The 15,596-nt window shown below is 47.0% G+C and overlaps 1 protein-coding gene across 1 annotated transcript in view; it reads left to right on the top strand.

The window, feature by feature from the left end:
• CIAPIN1 (cytokine induced apoptosis inhibitor 1) overlaps nt 1–15,596 on the top strand; it is a 16,763-nt gene extending 1,167 nt beyond the window's left edge. Inside the window, exons 2-9 of the mRNA XM_042968630.1 lie at nt 4,362–4,537; nt 4,994–5,146; nt 6,852–6,928; nt 8,603–8,771; nt 10,224–10,297; nt 11,181–11,296; nt 14,281–14,362; nt 14,885–15,596. Coding sequence (XP_042824564.1) covers nt 4,381–4,537; nt 4,994–5,146; nt 6,852–6,928; nt 8,603–8,771; nt 10,224–10,297; nt 11,181–11,296; nt 14,281–14,362; nt 14,885–14,995 — 939 coding nt within the window. The 5' untranslated portion in view covers nt 4,362–4,380 and the 3' untranslated portion in view covers nt 14,996–15,596. The remainder of the gene's footprint in view (nt 1–4,361; nt 4,538–4,993; nt 5,147–6,851; nt 6,929–8,602; nt 8,772–10,223; nt 10,298–11,180; nt 11,297–14,280; nt 14,363–14,884) is intronic.

Raw genomic sequence — 15,596 nt, 5'->3', positions numbered from 1 at the left:
GTGTCCATTCTGACATTAAGTGCCGATCTCTGAATGACTCAGGGAGGTCATGGCCCAGGCACTAAACTGAAGTGTAAATGCAGAGTGCCTCACTGTGATATCTGTCACCAGGGAAGGCTTCATATTAACAGGGAAAAGTACATGGTTTCCATGTTAGGAATAACTGATGACAGGAACAAAGCATGTCATTCTGTAAATTTTGTGTTTGCAGTTAGACCCTTGTCTTTGTATCTCTTTTGCACAATGCTTATCAACTAGTCTTTTCAAAACATCTTGCCCTCCCCTGCCTGGATGTGGAGAAAGCCCTTCTGAGCCAGAACTACTCCCCAGATGTTAAAATTTCAGATCCACAGCTCTGGATTTCATTAAAACACTACTGATCTGTGAGGTTTTGTTTTCTGAGTTCTGTCCACCGATCCTCAAATGAGCCTTTCCTGTGGAAATTCTAGCTCTGGGGTATCCTTCCTGAAATTCTTAATTCTTGACACATACCTAATTGTCCGGAGACAGTCTTCCATTTTCCTTTGAGTTTCTTGTTTTCTTGCCGATTATCACCTCTTGTTCTGTGTGTGTGTGTGTGTGTGTGTGTGTGTGTGTGTGTGTGTGCGCGCGCGCGCGCTTGCACACACACATGCTCATTACATTTAAATGTTTCCTTTTTGAGAACTTTCAGTATTCTTAGAAGTTTTTAGCCACCTGACTTAAAAGGATTGATCCTTGGTAAGAACTGGTATGCAAACTTCAATCTTATTTTTTTTTCTTATTTTTTTAAAATGTTTTTATTGGGGGGGGGGCAGGGGCAGAGAGAGAGGGGTGGGGGGACAGAAAATCTGAAGCAGGCTCTGTGCTGTTAGCCCAAGCCCGATGAGGGCCTTGAACTCATGAACTGTGAGGTCATGACCTGACCCAAAGTCGGTTGCTCAACTGACTGAGCCACCCAGGTGCCCCAATCTTCTTTTTTTTCTTTTGGCTCCCTTCATCCTTCAGAGGAGCCAAATGCCTCAAGATTTGATGTTTATTGGGTACCTTAGAAATAAACAAGTGCATCTCCAGAAGTTGTTTTCAGACATCTGCTTTCCCTGCCTGCCAGTAGCATTTTAGAAGAGCCACGGGCACTTGTGTATAGCAGGCAGTGCTGGAGCAGTGCTTAACAAGGCCAGTTACGTGACAGTGCCTTCTTCAACTCCACCTCTTTTTAGATATGAGACTGAGTCACACCTGTAAGTATGTTGACTTAGGTGCCGGACATTTTTTCCTTAGAGTTGCTTTAAAAAGGCAGATTGACAGCCACACAGAACTCTGACGATGACAGGTATCACACTTTGGCTTTTAGATACTTTAAAGAACGTTGTGTCCCATTTTATTCGGAAAATGCTGGCCGAGAGTGGTGGCTATGTCTGCGTTTTGAGGGTTAATGTTTAGTAAATGTATTTTATGAGCTCCCTCTTGCCAGAGAAGATTAGTTTGGGGGGATATGGAACGCAAAGCATTTTACATCCTTCTAATGTGCTGACACAGTCCTACTGGAGTAGTGTCTAAGATGTCATAAAGCGCAGCTCTTCTGTGTAATTCTAACAGTGAGAAGGAAGCCTCACATCTCTCCCTGGGGAGTCCTCAGTGGGCATAGCTGAGGAGAAAGAATAGGCTTTTATAGGGACTCTTTGAAGCAAAGGCAAATAAACTGGCCACCAAAAACTAAGAGTTCTCTTACAATATTATTTTGTTGAGCTCTGTGCAGCAGACCCTGCTGAGGATCTGCATGAAATATGTTTTGCATATTCTTATCTTCTCATTTACTTCGTACAGCAGCCTTGCAAAGTAGGAGATTATTATTCTTTATTGATGGGAAAAGAGGCTAATAACTAACCCAAGGTCATGTAGCTACTAAGTAGACAGTCTAGTGGTCGATAGAAGCCTAGTTCATCTGTATTCAAAACCTGTGCTCTGTAGAAACTGCCTCCATTTAAGGTTGCTGAAAAGGTCTAGACACCTGGCTTTTTGTTTTGCTGTAACAAACTTCTGCACCTTCTTTCTTTCTTGATGCTTTTTCTGTGAGTACAGTGTAAGGTTTGTAGTTGTTGCTGGTGGGCAGGGAGCTGGTCACTTTCTATTGTCCCAGCAGAGAACCTGGTGCCAACATCATTCTAGAAACAAGTTCTTTATTTCTTATAATCTGATGCCCAGCAATCCATGGTCCTATTTTCCCTGGCTGGTTCTTCTGTGCTGACAGCATGGAGCCTGCTTGGGATCCCCCACCCCCCACCCCTTCCCTCCCTCCTCCCTCCCTCCCCTGTTTACATGCACTCACTCACTCTCTCTCTCACAATAAATAAATAAACTTAAAAAAAAATACGTTTGCGGGAGTTCTTCCTCAACATCCTGTGCCTGTTAAAAGCTTAAAAGTTTCATTTCTTTATTGTGTACTTTTTAAGGATTTAAAAACGATTCAGTGACTAAGGAATGTTGCTTGTCTGATAATACTTGGCATCCTTTTTACTGGGGCTTGCAGTCAGGTTGGGATAATAAGAAGTGGACATTTTACATGGAAGCAATTGGATAAAAGGTATGATGAAAGCAAAAAAAAGCAAAGGTTTTTCATAGAACAAGGAGGGATTCACTTTGGAGAAGTGGGAGATCCAGGTGGAGCCAGATTATTTATGGAGGACCTGATTCCAGAAGAATGACTTGATTTCACCTAGAAAATAAACTTCTTTAGGAAATGAGTGACAAAACCAAAGTACTATAGTATTTAAGGATGACTGGCTAATTTGGCTAAGATTTGTAGGTGGAGGAGCAGGTCGTTTGAAGTGAATATTTTTAAGTTTTTATTGTTTTATTTTTGAGAGAGAGAGAGTGCGAGCAGGGGAGGTGCAGAAAGAGAGGGAGACCCAGCATCCGAAGCAGGCCCCGGGCTCCAAGCTGTCAGCACAGAGCCTGACGCGGGGCTCGAACCCATGAACCACGAGATCATGACCTGAGCTGAAGTCTGGCTCTCAACGGACTGAGCCACCCAGGCGCCCCTGCAGTGAATATTTTTGAGGACGGAAGAATGTAGTGGACGTGGCTTAAATTCAGTCCGAGTGCCCGTGGTGGCATAATTGTGACTGAGTTAGCCACTTCTGCAGAAGACAGGAGTGTTCAGCACAACACTGATCCATGCTTGACCTGGCTACCACGGCTTCTGCCTTTATGCCATTTATTAGAGCTATTTTAGGTTGGAAACTTGGTGGCATTAATGTTTAAGAAAGAAAGGAGGAGCCAAGTAGAATGCTATCGCCTGACCTGATTTCATTGTGAGCACATTCTAGACTCATCTCAGTATCCAGTGGAAGAGAAAGTTGCCTCAAGGTGGTGGGGGGAGGGGATTTCCATAGGTTAAAAGCATGGGCTTTACAGTCATATGGATTTGGATTCAAATTCCAGGTCTTTATCTCACAACATTTATTAGTGGTGTGACCTGGCAAGTCCATGGCTTCAGTTTTATAGCTGTAAAATGGGAATATTTAGTTTAAGGTTGTGCTGAGGTTCAGTTGAGATAATGTATTTTAAGTGTTTTGAACAGTCTGGGTAACTAACATTAAACGTTAAAGACAGTAGGTAGTATTGATCATTGCAGATTCAATGGAATTGAATTTTCATATTTTGATGAAAGGGAAAATATCATTATTCAATTTGCTAAATTTAAATACGTTGTCTTCTGGGGCGCCTGGGTGGCTCAGTCTGTTAAGCATCTGACTTCAGCTCAGGTCATGATCTCACAGTTTGTGGGTTCAAGTCCCGCGTCAGGCTCCGTGCTGACAGCTCGGAGCCTGGAGCCTGCTTTGGAGTCTGTGTCTCCCTCTCTCTCTGCCCCTCCCCGGCTTGCACTGTATCCCTCTGTCTCTCAAAAATAAATAAACATTAAAAAAAATAAAAAAAAATAAATATGTTGTCTTTTTTCTAAGGAAACATTAAGCTTGTGGTTGGGTTATATCTGCCCATTTATTGGCCTTCTTTACGGAGTCCTACTTTTGCCTAGTGAGCGTCTTGTGTGTTTTATATTCTGTTCACGCTGAGTTGTCTCAAATCAAAGCAGAAATAATCTTTCTGCCTTCAACTTCCTAACTTGACTGCCAAGACAGGCCTCTCATCAGGGAAGCAACCTGCCTTGTTTGGGAAAGTTGGGGTTATGATCCATTGAGATGGGTTCATTTCTTCACCTCTCGAGCATCTACAGGAAGATATTCTAATGTGGTCAGCATTCCCTGGCAAGAGGTCCGAATTGAGGTGGTGATTCTAATCACATTTGATGGTTCCTCATGGATTAAATTATGCTTTTGTCTCTGCTCCGTCTTGACTTTCCTTTGTCTCGTCATCTGTAGGTCCCTCGGCACTGCAGGAATGGCAGATTACGGGGTCTCGGCTGGCCAGTTTGTGGCAGTGATCTGGGATAAGTCATCCCCGGCAGAGGCTCTAAAAGATCTGGTGGAGAAGCTTCGAACGTTCACCGGCGACGAGGGCCAGGTGTCTGTGGAAAACATCAGCCAGCTGTTGCAGTGTGAGTGCCTGCACACATCGTCTTTGCAGGGCGGCAGGGGTTGGTGGGATGCTGCGTTTATGTGGTTCCTCAATGTCCGAGTTGTTTTGGGTGGCAGACGATAGCAGTGGGTGGCCACGCTGCTGTTTTTCAGTTGAGATACAGTGGACTTCAGAGTGTAGTTGATTTGTAGAAGTCTGTTGTTTCTTATTAAATATTCCGCATTTTTTAAGCCACCTTTCTTTTTTACTCCTTTCCCTAAACATAGGAAAGGATACAAAATTAGGAAGACTGAGGGAGAACAGCAGCTTCATTGCCCCTCTTGCTGGTGATGGTGGCCTCGTAACATTTGCTTGAGGGGGCGGTGTTCATTCTTCCAGGGCCAGGCCTACAGCCCTCGAGGGGGGCTTGGCAGGGGTTGGCAGATTGCCTCTGGGGCCCAGGTGCTTGCTGAGTAGAGTCTTCCTTTCTTTTCAGCTGCCCACAAAGAATCTAGCTTTGACGTTATTTTGTCGGGTGTAATTCCTGGGAGCACCACTCTGCACAGCGCTGAGATTTTGGCCGAGATGGCCCGGATCCTTCGGCCTGGTGGATGTCTCTTTCTGAAAGAGCCAGTAGAGACAGCTGTAGGTAAGGAAATCTTCCTTTGAAAGGCTAGAATTTAACAGCGTTCCATCTTTAGGTATGTTTACTGCATCTCTCTGAGTAGGAGGTATCATTTGGAGATCCTTCTCCTTGGTGGTAAATGATTGTACAAATCTGAAGCAGTGCACCTGAAGGAATTGTGACCTTTGATCCGTTCGGTAGTAAAATAGAAGGAAACTGCCCATCTGACAATGGCTGGGTCCTTCAACAGGCTGACTGGTTAAACTGTGGTACGTCCATACCACGGAAAACTCTGGAGCAACAAAAAGGAATAAGCTCCTCATACGTGCAGCAACTTGGATGACTCTCCAGGGAATCGTGCCGAGTGAGAAAAAGCCAGGCTCAGAAGGTTGCATGCTGTGTGCTTCTGTTCACGCAACATTCTTGAAATAGCAAAGTTATAGCGATGGGGACCACATTGAGGATCGCCACGGGTTAGGAGCGGGAGGCAGAGGATGTGTGAGGCGGTAAAGGGGTCGTCAGAGGGCTCCTTGTGATGGAGCATCCTGTATCCTCACTGTGGTAGTGCTCCCACAAAGCTGCAAGCCTGGTAAGGTTGCACAGAGCTGCACACGCGCAAGCAAGCTCACGTAAAACTGGTGACATCTGGGTAGCGCCGTGGACTCCCAGTGACAATTTCCTGGTCTTCACCGGTGTGCTATAGTTGTGAGATGTTACCATGGCGGGGGCGTCTACGGCCATACCGCCCTGAATGCACCCGATCTCGTCAGATGTTACCATGGGGGGGGAACGAGGCGAACGGCCCTTTTTAAAACAAAACAAAACAGAACTTTCTATGCACCTGTAGTTATTTCTAACTACAAGTTATTTCTAATAACAAGTTAGAAAATAATGACTGGAAGTCTGGGAGTGATGAGTGGTCTTGTTGACTCATGTGAAACTAATGGTGGAATCCAGGAGGTAAAAGCCTCTCGTTTTTGCTCCGTGGTGAAGCTGTCAAAACACCGTCCAATTCTGAATTTTTTAACTTTTTCCATCAATATGTGATGACTTAAAACACAATAAGAGAACGAATGTATTTTGAAATGCGTAGAGGTGTTTATGCGGACGTGTAAATTTGAGACGCAGACCGCAGATGACCAGCATTCTTTGCTGGGAACGTAGAGTTCGGGTGGCTGCACACAGTGTCTGCCAGAAGTGTACAGAGAGAACGTCAGTGCCTTACGTTTCCTCAGCCTCTTTCTCACTCATTATCCAACATCCCCTGGAAGGTATTTCCAGGAAGCCAAGAGTGAGAAGAAACAGTAACAATGGAAGTACTATATGACACTTAAGAGCACAGGTAAGGGGCGCCTGGGTGGCTCAGTCGGTTAAGCGTCCGACTTTAGCCCGGGTCACGATCTCGCTGTCCGTGAGTTCAAGCCCCGCGTCGGGCTCTGCGCTGATGGCTCAGAGCCTGGAGCCTACTTCCGATTCTGTCTCCCTCTCTCTCTGCCCCTCCCCTGTTCATGCTCTGTCTCTCTCTGTCTCAAAAATAAATAAACGTTAAAAAAAAAAAAAAAAAAAAAAAAAAAGAGCACAGGTAAGAGCACTTTGACCAACCAAAAGCCTGTGTCAGAATGCCTTCACCATTTCTGTTTTATTGGCTGCTGAACCAAATTGGATGGAGCCTTTATTGTTTTCCCTGCTTTGTCCCATAAAGTACTGATTGGGGTTTTCCTCTCGGCAGTTAACAATAGCAAAGTGAGAACGACATCTAAGCTGTGCTCGGCCCTGACTCTTTCTGGTCTCGTGGAAGTGAAAGAGGTATGTTGGTAGACAACGTTCTTTGCTGGGAATTGAAGTCTTGGGCGACCACACCCAGGATCTCTGTGAGTCAGTACAGAGAGACTCAGGGGAGTAACAGCCCTGAAGGTGAGGTGCAGTGTCGCGTACACTAGGAAGCAAACCGGGAAGTGCTTTGTGTCTAAGACACGTGATGCCGCAAAAGACAGAACTTTCTGGAACACCTGTCCTTTGAAGAGTCTCAGCTTGCGCCCATGTGGGTTGGGGCGTGTTCCAGTCTCAGTACTGGTGTGGGGGTGGTGGCCACGGTGGCAGGGAGAGCGCAACACAGGTCCCTTAATGGACACAAATCCTAGGCCCAAGAGCGACACAGGCACCGGGACCATCCTCAGATATTTGGTGGGAGGCTGGAGCAGGTTGGGGGGTGGGGATGGGAATGCCATCTCTGATAGTTCAGTAGAAATACTGAGGTTAAATGGAGGTGTTCATATTTTCTACATTCTTCTTTGATGTTGAAGTTTTCTTATGTGAGAGGTGAGTGCTATACCATGACCACTGGTGATACCACCTGTTTGCCACATGACCTAGGGCCTTAGTTTCTTTACACCCACTCTTTCTTATTTTTTTCTTAGTTTAGGGTTTCTGTTTTATATTCTAAATAAGAGATGCTCATCAAAATTCAATTAATACTAGAGCATATAAACATAAAGTGACGTGCAGGCCTTCCTCACGCTTCCCTTCCCAGAGGAAGCCACCAACACATTTTTTGTGTGTGGCTGCTGAGACCTTTTTTATATATTTACGCGTGTGTGTAAGAGAGAGTTTTTTGAGTGTAAATAAGGTTGTATATATACATTGTTCAGTCACTAGCTTTTCCCCCCACCTTTAAATGTCTTTTTTTTTTAATGTTTATTTATTTATTTTGAGAGAGAGAGCATGAGCAGGGGAGGGGCAGAGAGAGAATCCCAAGCAAGTTCCACACTGTCAGTGCAGAGTCCCATATGGGGCTCGATCCCATGAACCCATGAAATCATGACCTGAGCTGAAACCAAGAGTCAGACACTTAACTGACTGAGCCCCCCAGGTACCCCTAAGTATCTTTGACATTTGCCCACCTACAGTGCATTGCCCCTCATCCTTCATGATGATGTGACAATATTGAGTGCTATGGATGGGCTAAGATTTATTCAACCATTCTGTAGTTGTTGGGCAGAGAGGTGGCATTTCCACATTTTTTTCTACCTTTATCAATCGTCTGCTACTTCTTCCCAAGAAAACATTTCCCTCCCGCATGGTCCTTTTTCTCTAATTCATTTCCACTCTCTTTGTTGTGGGCATGCTTCCCTGCTGTAGGCTGTGATCCTTTTCAACATGTCTGTTCAACGTGTCTGATTCATCTTCATAATCATAATCATTACAACCCGCAGAATGACTGGCATAGTGCCTTGTACCTAATAGACAGGTGTCTGGTAAATAATTTAGGGTTGGCTCAAAGTAAGCACACAGACGGAATGACACTCTAGGGGACAGGTCACTGAGAAACCAAATGTGAGGCATGAGGTGACATCTGTCATCTGGTGCTACTATATGCTTAGTACACAGAAATGAGTATTTGACGCCTGTATAGGTAGACATAGTACAACGTTATTTTGTGGAAAGAGTGTGGCCTAATGCTTTTGGTGTCTTGAATTCCAGCTGCTGCGGGAACCCTTGAGCCCCGAAGAGGTACAGTCTGTCCAGGAACATCTGGGTTACCAAAGTGACAGCTTGCTCTCTGTGCGCATCACAGGCAAAAAACCCAACTTTGAAGTGGGTTCTTCTAGTCAACTGAAGCTTTCTATTGCCAAGAAGTCTTCTCCTCCAGGTAAGACTGGCCTGAGGACCTTGTTCTGTCCAGGTGGGCCTAGAAGGACATGTGAGACATTGAGCCAGAGATCTGAGTAGAGGCAGTGATGTCTCTAGGGGACCACTCCTTCCTTAATTTCAGTCATTTCCTAATGGAAGAATGTTTAATGTACTGTTGTCCTGGGCAGATTCAGATCCACATCTGACATAATGCATAGGTATTACTTAATTCAACCCCTTCTGCACCTGAAGACACTGAGGCCTCCAGATTCTAGAGGCCTGAGCATGTGGTTTAGCTCACAAAGTCTTTCCACACCCCAGAACCATGACATTTATTCTCAAAAGGTCTCCCATTGGTGGTCATGGCCACTAAGAGTGCCCTGCTCCTCTTCCTGTGTGTCTTTTCCATGCTAGTAAAGTCAGCTTCTCTTACTTTGAGGATCTTAAGCCACTTGTGAACATATTTCTTCTCAGAAAGTTGCACTTGCCCTTTGCCACCCCTTCACCCTTCTGATCACTATTACGTGAGGCCCGAATTGAGAGAAATTTGCCCCAGCTGTGAAATAGGCGAAAATTTACAGGTACGTTCACACTGCTCTGCTTTGACTGGCCAGCCAAAATCTTTAAGAAATCCTCTGGAATCCCAGCCTTCGGAGTCATGGTTCCAGAATGGGTAGGGACGGCTTCGATGAGCGGTTTGCCTTGCAGAAGGCCTGAGCATTCAGCTGCACAGTGATCTGTGGAGATGCACTTACCCCCAAGGCCCATCTGAGGACCTGCCCACAGACTCGGGGCTCCGCTCTTTCAGGGCCTTCCTTGCACCCCACCCCTGACCCAGATGGAGCCGGGAGGTGTGAGGCTTGTGTCTGCAGCTGGTGTGTGTTACACCACCGCCACCGGCTCTGGAGCCGATTTTCTTGTACGTGACAGGTTCACGTGAGTCAGAAGCTTTGCTATTTATGATGGTTTTTGGTAACTTTCTCTCTGATCTTCAGATCTCCTTGCAGTAGGTGTAGGGAGTACGATTAGCCCCAGGTTCTAGGGGTGGAAACGAAGATAAGGACACAGCAACATGGAGTGAAGTCAGAAGCATCGGACAGACTCCTGCTTGTGGCTCTTTACTGTAAAAGTGGCCTAAATGTGGGGACCAGCTTCCTCACCTATAAAATTAGGACACCACATACTTAGCTTGTAAGATTCTTACCAGGATTTAATTAGGTAGCATATATGAAATACTTACCATAGTATCTGACACAAAGCAAGTGCTTAGCAAATGATGGCTTCTGTCACTGCAAAGCGATCGGCCCCAGGCCGTGCCTTCTCTAAGTGGTAGAGCTGGGCCTCGGACCCAATCCTTTTGACTCCCGGTCCAGCGTCCCTTCCCAGAGTCTCAGTAGAAGGCTCACATATGCCTGTGGTTTGTCTCTGGCTGCTTTTATGGAGCTCTTTTTCTTTTGTGGGTTGGACTCAGTGAAGCCTGCCGTGGACCCTGCAGCGGCCAAGCTCTGGACCCTCTCAGCCAACGACATGGAGGACGAGAGCGTGGTGAGCGGGCACTGTGGGCACTGTGGGCTCTGCGCTGCTTTCTTGTAGGCCTCGCTGCGGGTATGAGTGGTCGTCATTGGGAGTGGCCTCTCCGGACTTGCAGCCGTAAAGCCCATCACTGCGGCTGTGCCTGTCACTGGCATTTTTGATTCAGGAGGGAACTCCGCATTGGTGGCATTTTACATTTCTTTCTCGGCATCTCTTTTCCTCACAGGTTTTCTTGTTCTCACTTCATGTGATATGTTAAAGATTCTCGTGGGCATGCGTGAACCTGAAAAAAGTTTGTCAGCTTTATTTTATTGGCTCCTTTGTCTGGGCAAGTCACTGAACGCTCACTGTCTTAAGAGCAACACTTTCCCATCTTTGATCAGCACTGTCTATAGTAAAGTTCTTTATTTCTGCGACTGTTGAAATTCTGGAGATAGCAGGACAGGCTACGGTTCATGCCCCCGTAGAGCTTACAGATGAATTGTCCACACATTTATCAAAGAATTGCACACATGTATGTATCGTTATTTGTCTTTTTCTCGGGAATGATATAAAACATATTTCATTCCCTTTTTCACATGACAGCCCTTCATATATTTGAATAAATATAACACTTCTCTTTTTGTTCTTCCTGCTCCCTCCCTACATACACACGCACTCACATTCTCTGCACGTTGTAAATTACTTCCCAGTCCCCTCACAACCGAATGCATCTTCTGTGGACATAGTTTAGATCCCTCCAGTGGTCAGCTGGAGTGTGATGATCAGCCCAGAATAGGGCAGTGGAGACCCTCTTTACGTGGACCTATAAACCCGCTGCCACCACAACCCTTTTTTCAGCCTTCTGTTAGCAGAGATCGTGACCGTGTCACTAACTTCTTCGAACACTCTCCAGGATCTCATCGACTCCGATGAGCTGCTGGATCCAGAAGATTTTAAGAAGCCGGATCCAGCCTCCCTGCGGGCTCCTTCATGTGGAGAAGGGAAAAAGAGGAAGGCCTGCAAAAATTGGTGAGTGCTGGCAGAAGCAGGGTCTGCCGGGCTGCTTCTAGTGGCTTCTTGAGTCTCAAGGAATCAGAATACTTGACTGTTGTTAAAATATATATTTTATAGTGAAATCTATCATATATACAGAGGACTTTTTTAATCAGGTACACTTTAAACAGTAATGAAACGAACACCTGTGTACTGATTACCCAGGTGAAGAATCGGAAACATGACTAGTATCTCAGAAGTCCGCTCGACAGGCTCCCTCAGCTGCGTCTTGCTCCCTCTCGTCACAAATTACCATTCTCCCAAGTTTATGTTAGTCATTGTTGGCTTATTTGATAGTTTACCACCTAGTGCGAAGCTCCAAGTAATACATTCTTCAGTCGTGAAGACCTGAGTAGTAAGCCCACCCCCGATGAGGCAAGGACAGGTCAATATTCCACATCTGTGGAGTCTCCCGGTGAAAGATAAGATCTGCAGTCTCGTCTGGACTGGGTCCCTTCCAGGGGAGTCGGTAGGAAGAGTCACGAGGGAGTTCTCGGAAACCAAGGGCCTGACACAGGGAGAGCTGGCAGGTCCGCAGAGTGACGCAGTGACTGGTGACCAGCAGAAGTGTGGTCAGAGGGAGGGGCTGCTCTACGTGTTCTGATCCAAACCCGCCGGGACCAGAGCTCTCCTGTGCGGAGCAACCACGGCAGAACACACGTGTCCTCGGCAGAGCCTCAGGGTGTGGGGGGAGGGCATGGTGAGTGTCGCCCGCACACGGTCAACATAAGCCAAGGCCCTGGGCTGGCTTGCCCGCCCTCGGGTAAAAGAGTGGCCTGATGGCAGCTTGGTTGGTGACAGTAGCAGTCTTCAGCGTGTCTGTCTCTCGTGCCCCTGCCCCGTGCACACGTGTGACCTTGTCCCCAGCAGTGCGGAAATCTTGGGAGTCCCCTTCACTGTTCCCCTGAGGGTTCCCTTCCGTCTGCCTTACGTTAGCTTTTCCGTTTTTTGTATCCCTTGCTTCTTTCTTGGTTTTCTCTTTTCTCTTGGTAGAGTCCATTCTCCAGTAGTTTTTTTTAGAAAAGCTACTTGAGAGGTAAATTTTGTTTTGCACACTTTGTGTGGCTAAAAATGCCTTTTTTCTATTCTCATACATGATTGCCAATTTAGGTATGGAAATCTAGATTGGAAATAATTTCTTACATCATTTTGAGGACATTTCTGTGAAGAGGTATCTGGGGCCATTCAGTTTCTTGATCTTTCTGTAAGACCTCTTTTTCCATTTTGGAAGTTTGTAGAATTGTCTTTATCCCCAGTATCATTTTGCAATATGGGTCTGTTCACATCTCTTGCACTAGCCACTCGATACACCTTTTCAGTCTAGAAGCCACGTCCATGGCTTGGGAAATGTTCTTTAATTTTGTATACCATTTTTGTCTTCTCTCTTTGTTTTCTCTGTGACCTGTTACTCAAGATGTTGGATCCCTTTAATCATCCTGTAAATTTTTTTCTGTCACATTTTCTTTATGCTTTACTTTCTGGGAAATTGTGCAGGTTTATCCTCTACACCTTTTGTTAAGTTATTTTATTTCTATCATGGTTATGTTTTTTTAATATTTGTTTATTTTTGAGAGAGCATGAGCACACATGTGTGCACGTTGGGGAGGGGCAGGGGGAGAGAGGATCCCAAGCAGGCTCCTCACTGTTAGCGGAGAGCCTGACACAGGGCTCGATCCCACAAACCGTGAGGTCATGACCTGAGCCAAAACCAAGAGTCAGAAGCTTTACTGACTGACCCACCCAGGGAACCCCTCTACCACCATGTTTTTAATTTCTAAGATTCCATTTTTGTTTTGACTTTTTTCTTTTTTCTTTTTTTTTTTAAGCACAGTGTCCTATTTTTATTTTGTGGGTGTGATCTCTTCTCTTTTCTCCCGAGGTTAGTGATAGTTCTTTGCAGGTTTTTTCCTCCCTGCATAGTCTCTGTTTCTTCCAAGTTGCCTTTTTTTTCTTTTTCTTTTTTTAGCTTGGTCTCTCACTTCGAGGTAGAGGCCTTCTACCTCCCACGAATCTTGGTTGTCTCCAAGATAAGAGTGGAGGACAGAAAGCTCCCTGGGAGCCCTGAGCTCAGCGGGGAGTTTGTTGGCTGTGCTTTAGTGACAGGAGCCAGGGTGGGCCTGTGGGGGACTCGGCCAAGTCAGTATCTCTGGGTCTTTCCCTTCGGGGTGTTAGATTTCGCAGAGAAGGAAGGGCCTTTCTGGTGCAGGCAGTTCCTTTGGAGGGTTTGGGGTGTGATGTGGGTTGGGGGTTGGCCACCTACGTGGTGGTGGCTTCCTCACTGCCTGGTCGGAGTTCAGCTCCCCTCAGTCGGAGTCCCTTCTTCCCCTCCTGCTTTGCAGCACCTGGCACCGCATTGCTGCTGTCCCTTTTCCCGTAGCCCCTGTCGTTGGGGGGTTATGTGTTCACTCCAGTTTTGGTGGGACCTTGAGGGAAAGTAAAGTAGAGGCATGAGTGCAATCTGTCCTCTTAACCTGGAAAACGCTGGTCTTAGTATTTTTGCATTTGTTTCATGGACGGAAAGGGTGGTAAAAAGTTAAATGGTGGCGTGTGGGCTTGCTGAGTCATCGGTGTTTTTTTTTTTTTTTAAGTGTGAAAGTTGCCAGCATTCACAAATCAGGAGATTTCAAGTAAAAATCCAGTGTGTTTGTTTTTTTTGTTTGTCCTTAGCTTTGGAAAATGTGCCAACACTGTCTGCTTCTCCCCAGTGTGTTAATCGGCCGAAGCTGAGTAGTGGCCGGCCTGTGTAGACAGGGCGTTTCCCCTCGGGGCCACCCGCTCCCCACCACTCTGTCTCCCTAAACGGCCTCACACTTACCTCATCAGCCTGGCCCTGTGGGCGTGTGCGTTAAGACATCCTGGTGTAAAGAGAAAAGTGTGAGGGCGGGCTTGGGGCTCTGCCAAGGATTTGGAGCCCCTGGGTGGTGGCTCGTCTCACTCACAAGCTACTGATGTCCCCCCAGCACCTGTGGCCTCGCAGAAGAACTGGAAAGAGAGAAGTCAAAGGAACAGGCGAGCTCCCAGCCCAAGTCGGCTTGTGGAAACGTAAATATCTGGATCTTTACTCAGTATTCACAAAACCCCCAGTGGTATTGGGCATCATCCTAAACCCGGCACAGACTAGCTCCCCCTCTCACTTCCTGCCCAGATATCTAATTAGGCAAATACGTGAGAACGTGTGTGCAGGAGAGAGGTCATCGTCTGAAAGTGGGCTGGCATGCCCGCACCCCGGGGGGAGCTCTTGTCATTTCTCGGTTTGGGCCCCGTTCTTCCCACTTCGTTGTGGCCGGATGCTCTTCAGCCATGTGGCTGAGCTTGGCTATGATTTGAACTGCTGAGAATATAGAAATACGGCCTCTAAGGAACTTCTCCAGACCGCTGATTTTCGTAAAACCGGAGATCTTAAATACTCTTAGTATCTGGATCTCAGTCGGACCTACATATGCACCGGCCGTTCCCATCGGGCCTCTATGGCCATGTCAGGAAACGAGGGATCCCTTTCTTACCCATGAATCTGGGACACGCTGACCCTCCACTTCCCCGTATGACTGTCTCTTCCCTCAACAGTGCTACCTGGGCGATGCCTTCCGCTGTGCCAGCTGCCCCTACCTTGGGATGCCGGCCTTCAAACCTGGGGAGCAGGTGCTCCTGAGCGCCAGCAATCTCAGTGACGCCTAGGAGGGGCCGCCGTGGCGCACCTCTGCTCCTCGGCCAGCTCCTGCCCCTCGAGTCCCACCGCCGTGGTTCCTCCCACCTCCTCTGGATGTGCTCACTCTCTGCGCAAACTCCGATTGCAGGGGGTGCTGGGTAAACAGTGCGAAGCTGGCTGTGGGGTGCAGTGGGGTGCAGCGCTGCTATGTATCCAAAGACCAAGGTTAATGGGGCCTGGTTACTCTGAGTCAGGGGACCTCTTTCTCCACCTAGTGTGAGGGAACGGGAGTGCGTCCTGAGGAGGCCCCTCTCCTGATGTCACAGTGCTGACCTCACACTCAGAGTATTAACACTCTGTGACGGAGGCCCTGCCCCGATTCTAAGCTCAGCAATAGTGCCACTACCTGTCTTCCAGAGCTGGTGGTTTACTCAACCTGCAGTTGTTGGTGACAGGAGTCAAGTGTCTCATGACCTCAGGGCACCAAAGGAATCACCCATTGGTTGCTGTGATCATATTCAGTGTCCCTCTGTCCTTTTATCCCCACCCCACCCCACCCCTGTTTTACTGTATCGTACCTGTCCTGTGGTTTCTGTTACTCTACAGTCATTAAAGTTGTGTACTTCTGCA

The sequence above is a fragment of the Panthera tigris genome, chromosome E2, assembly GCF_018350195.1.
Source record: "Panthera tigris isolate Pti1 chromosome E2, P.tigris_Pti1_mat1.1, whole genome shotgun sequence".
NCBI classification, from domain to species: domain Eukaryota; kingdom Metazoa; phylum Chordata; class Mammalia; order Carnivora; family Felidae; genus Panthera; species Panthera tigris.
Note: the sequence above shows the minus strand (reverse complement) of the source record. Positions and strands in the feature narration are given on the sequence as shown.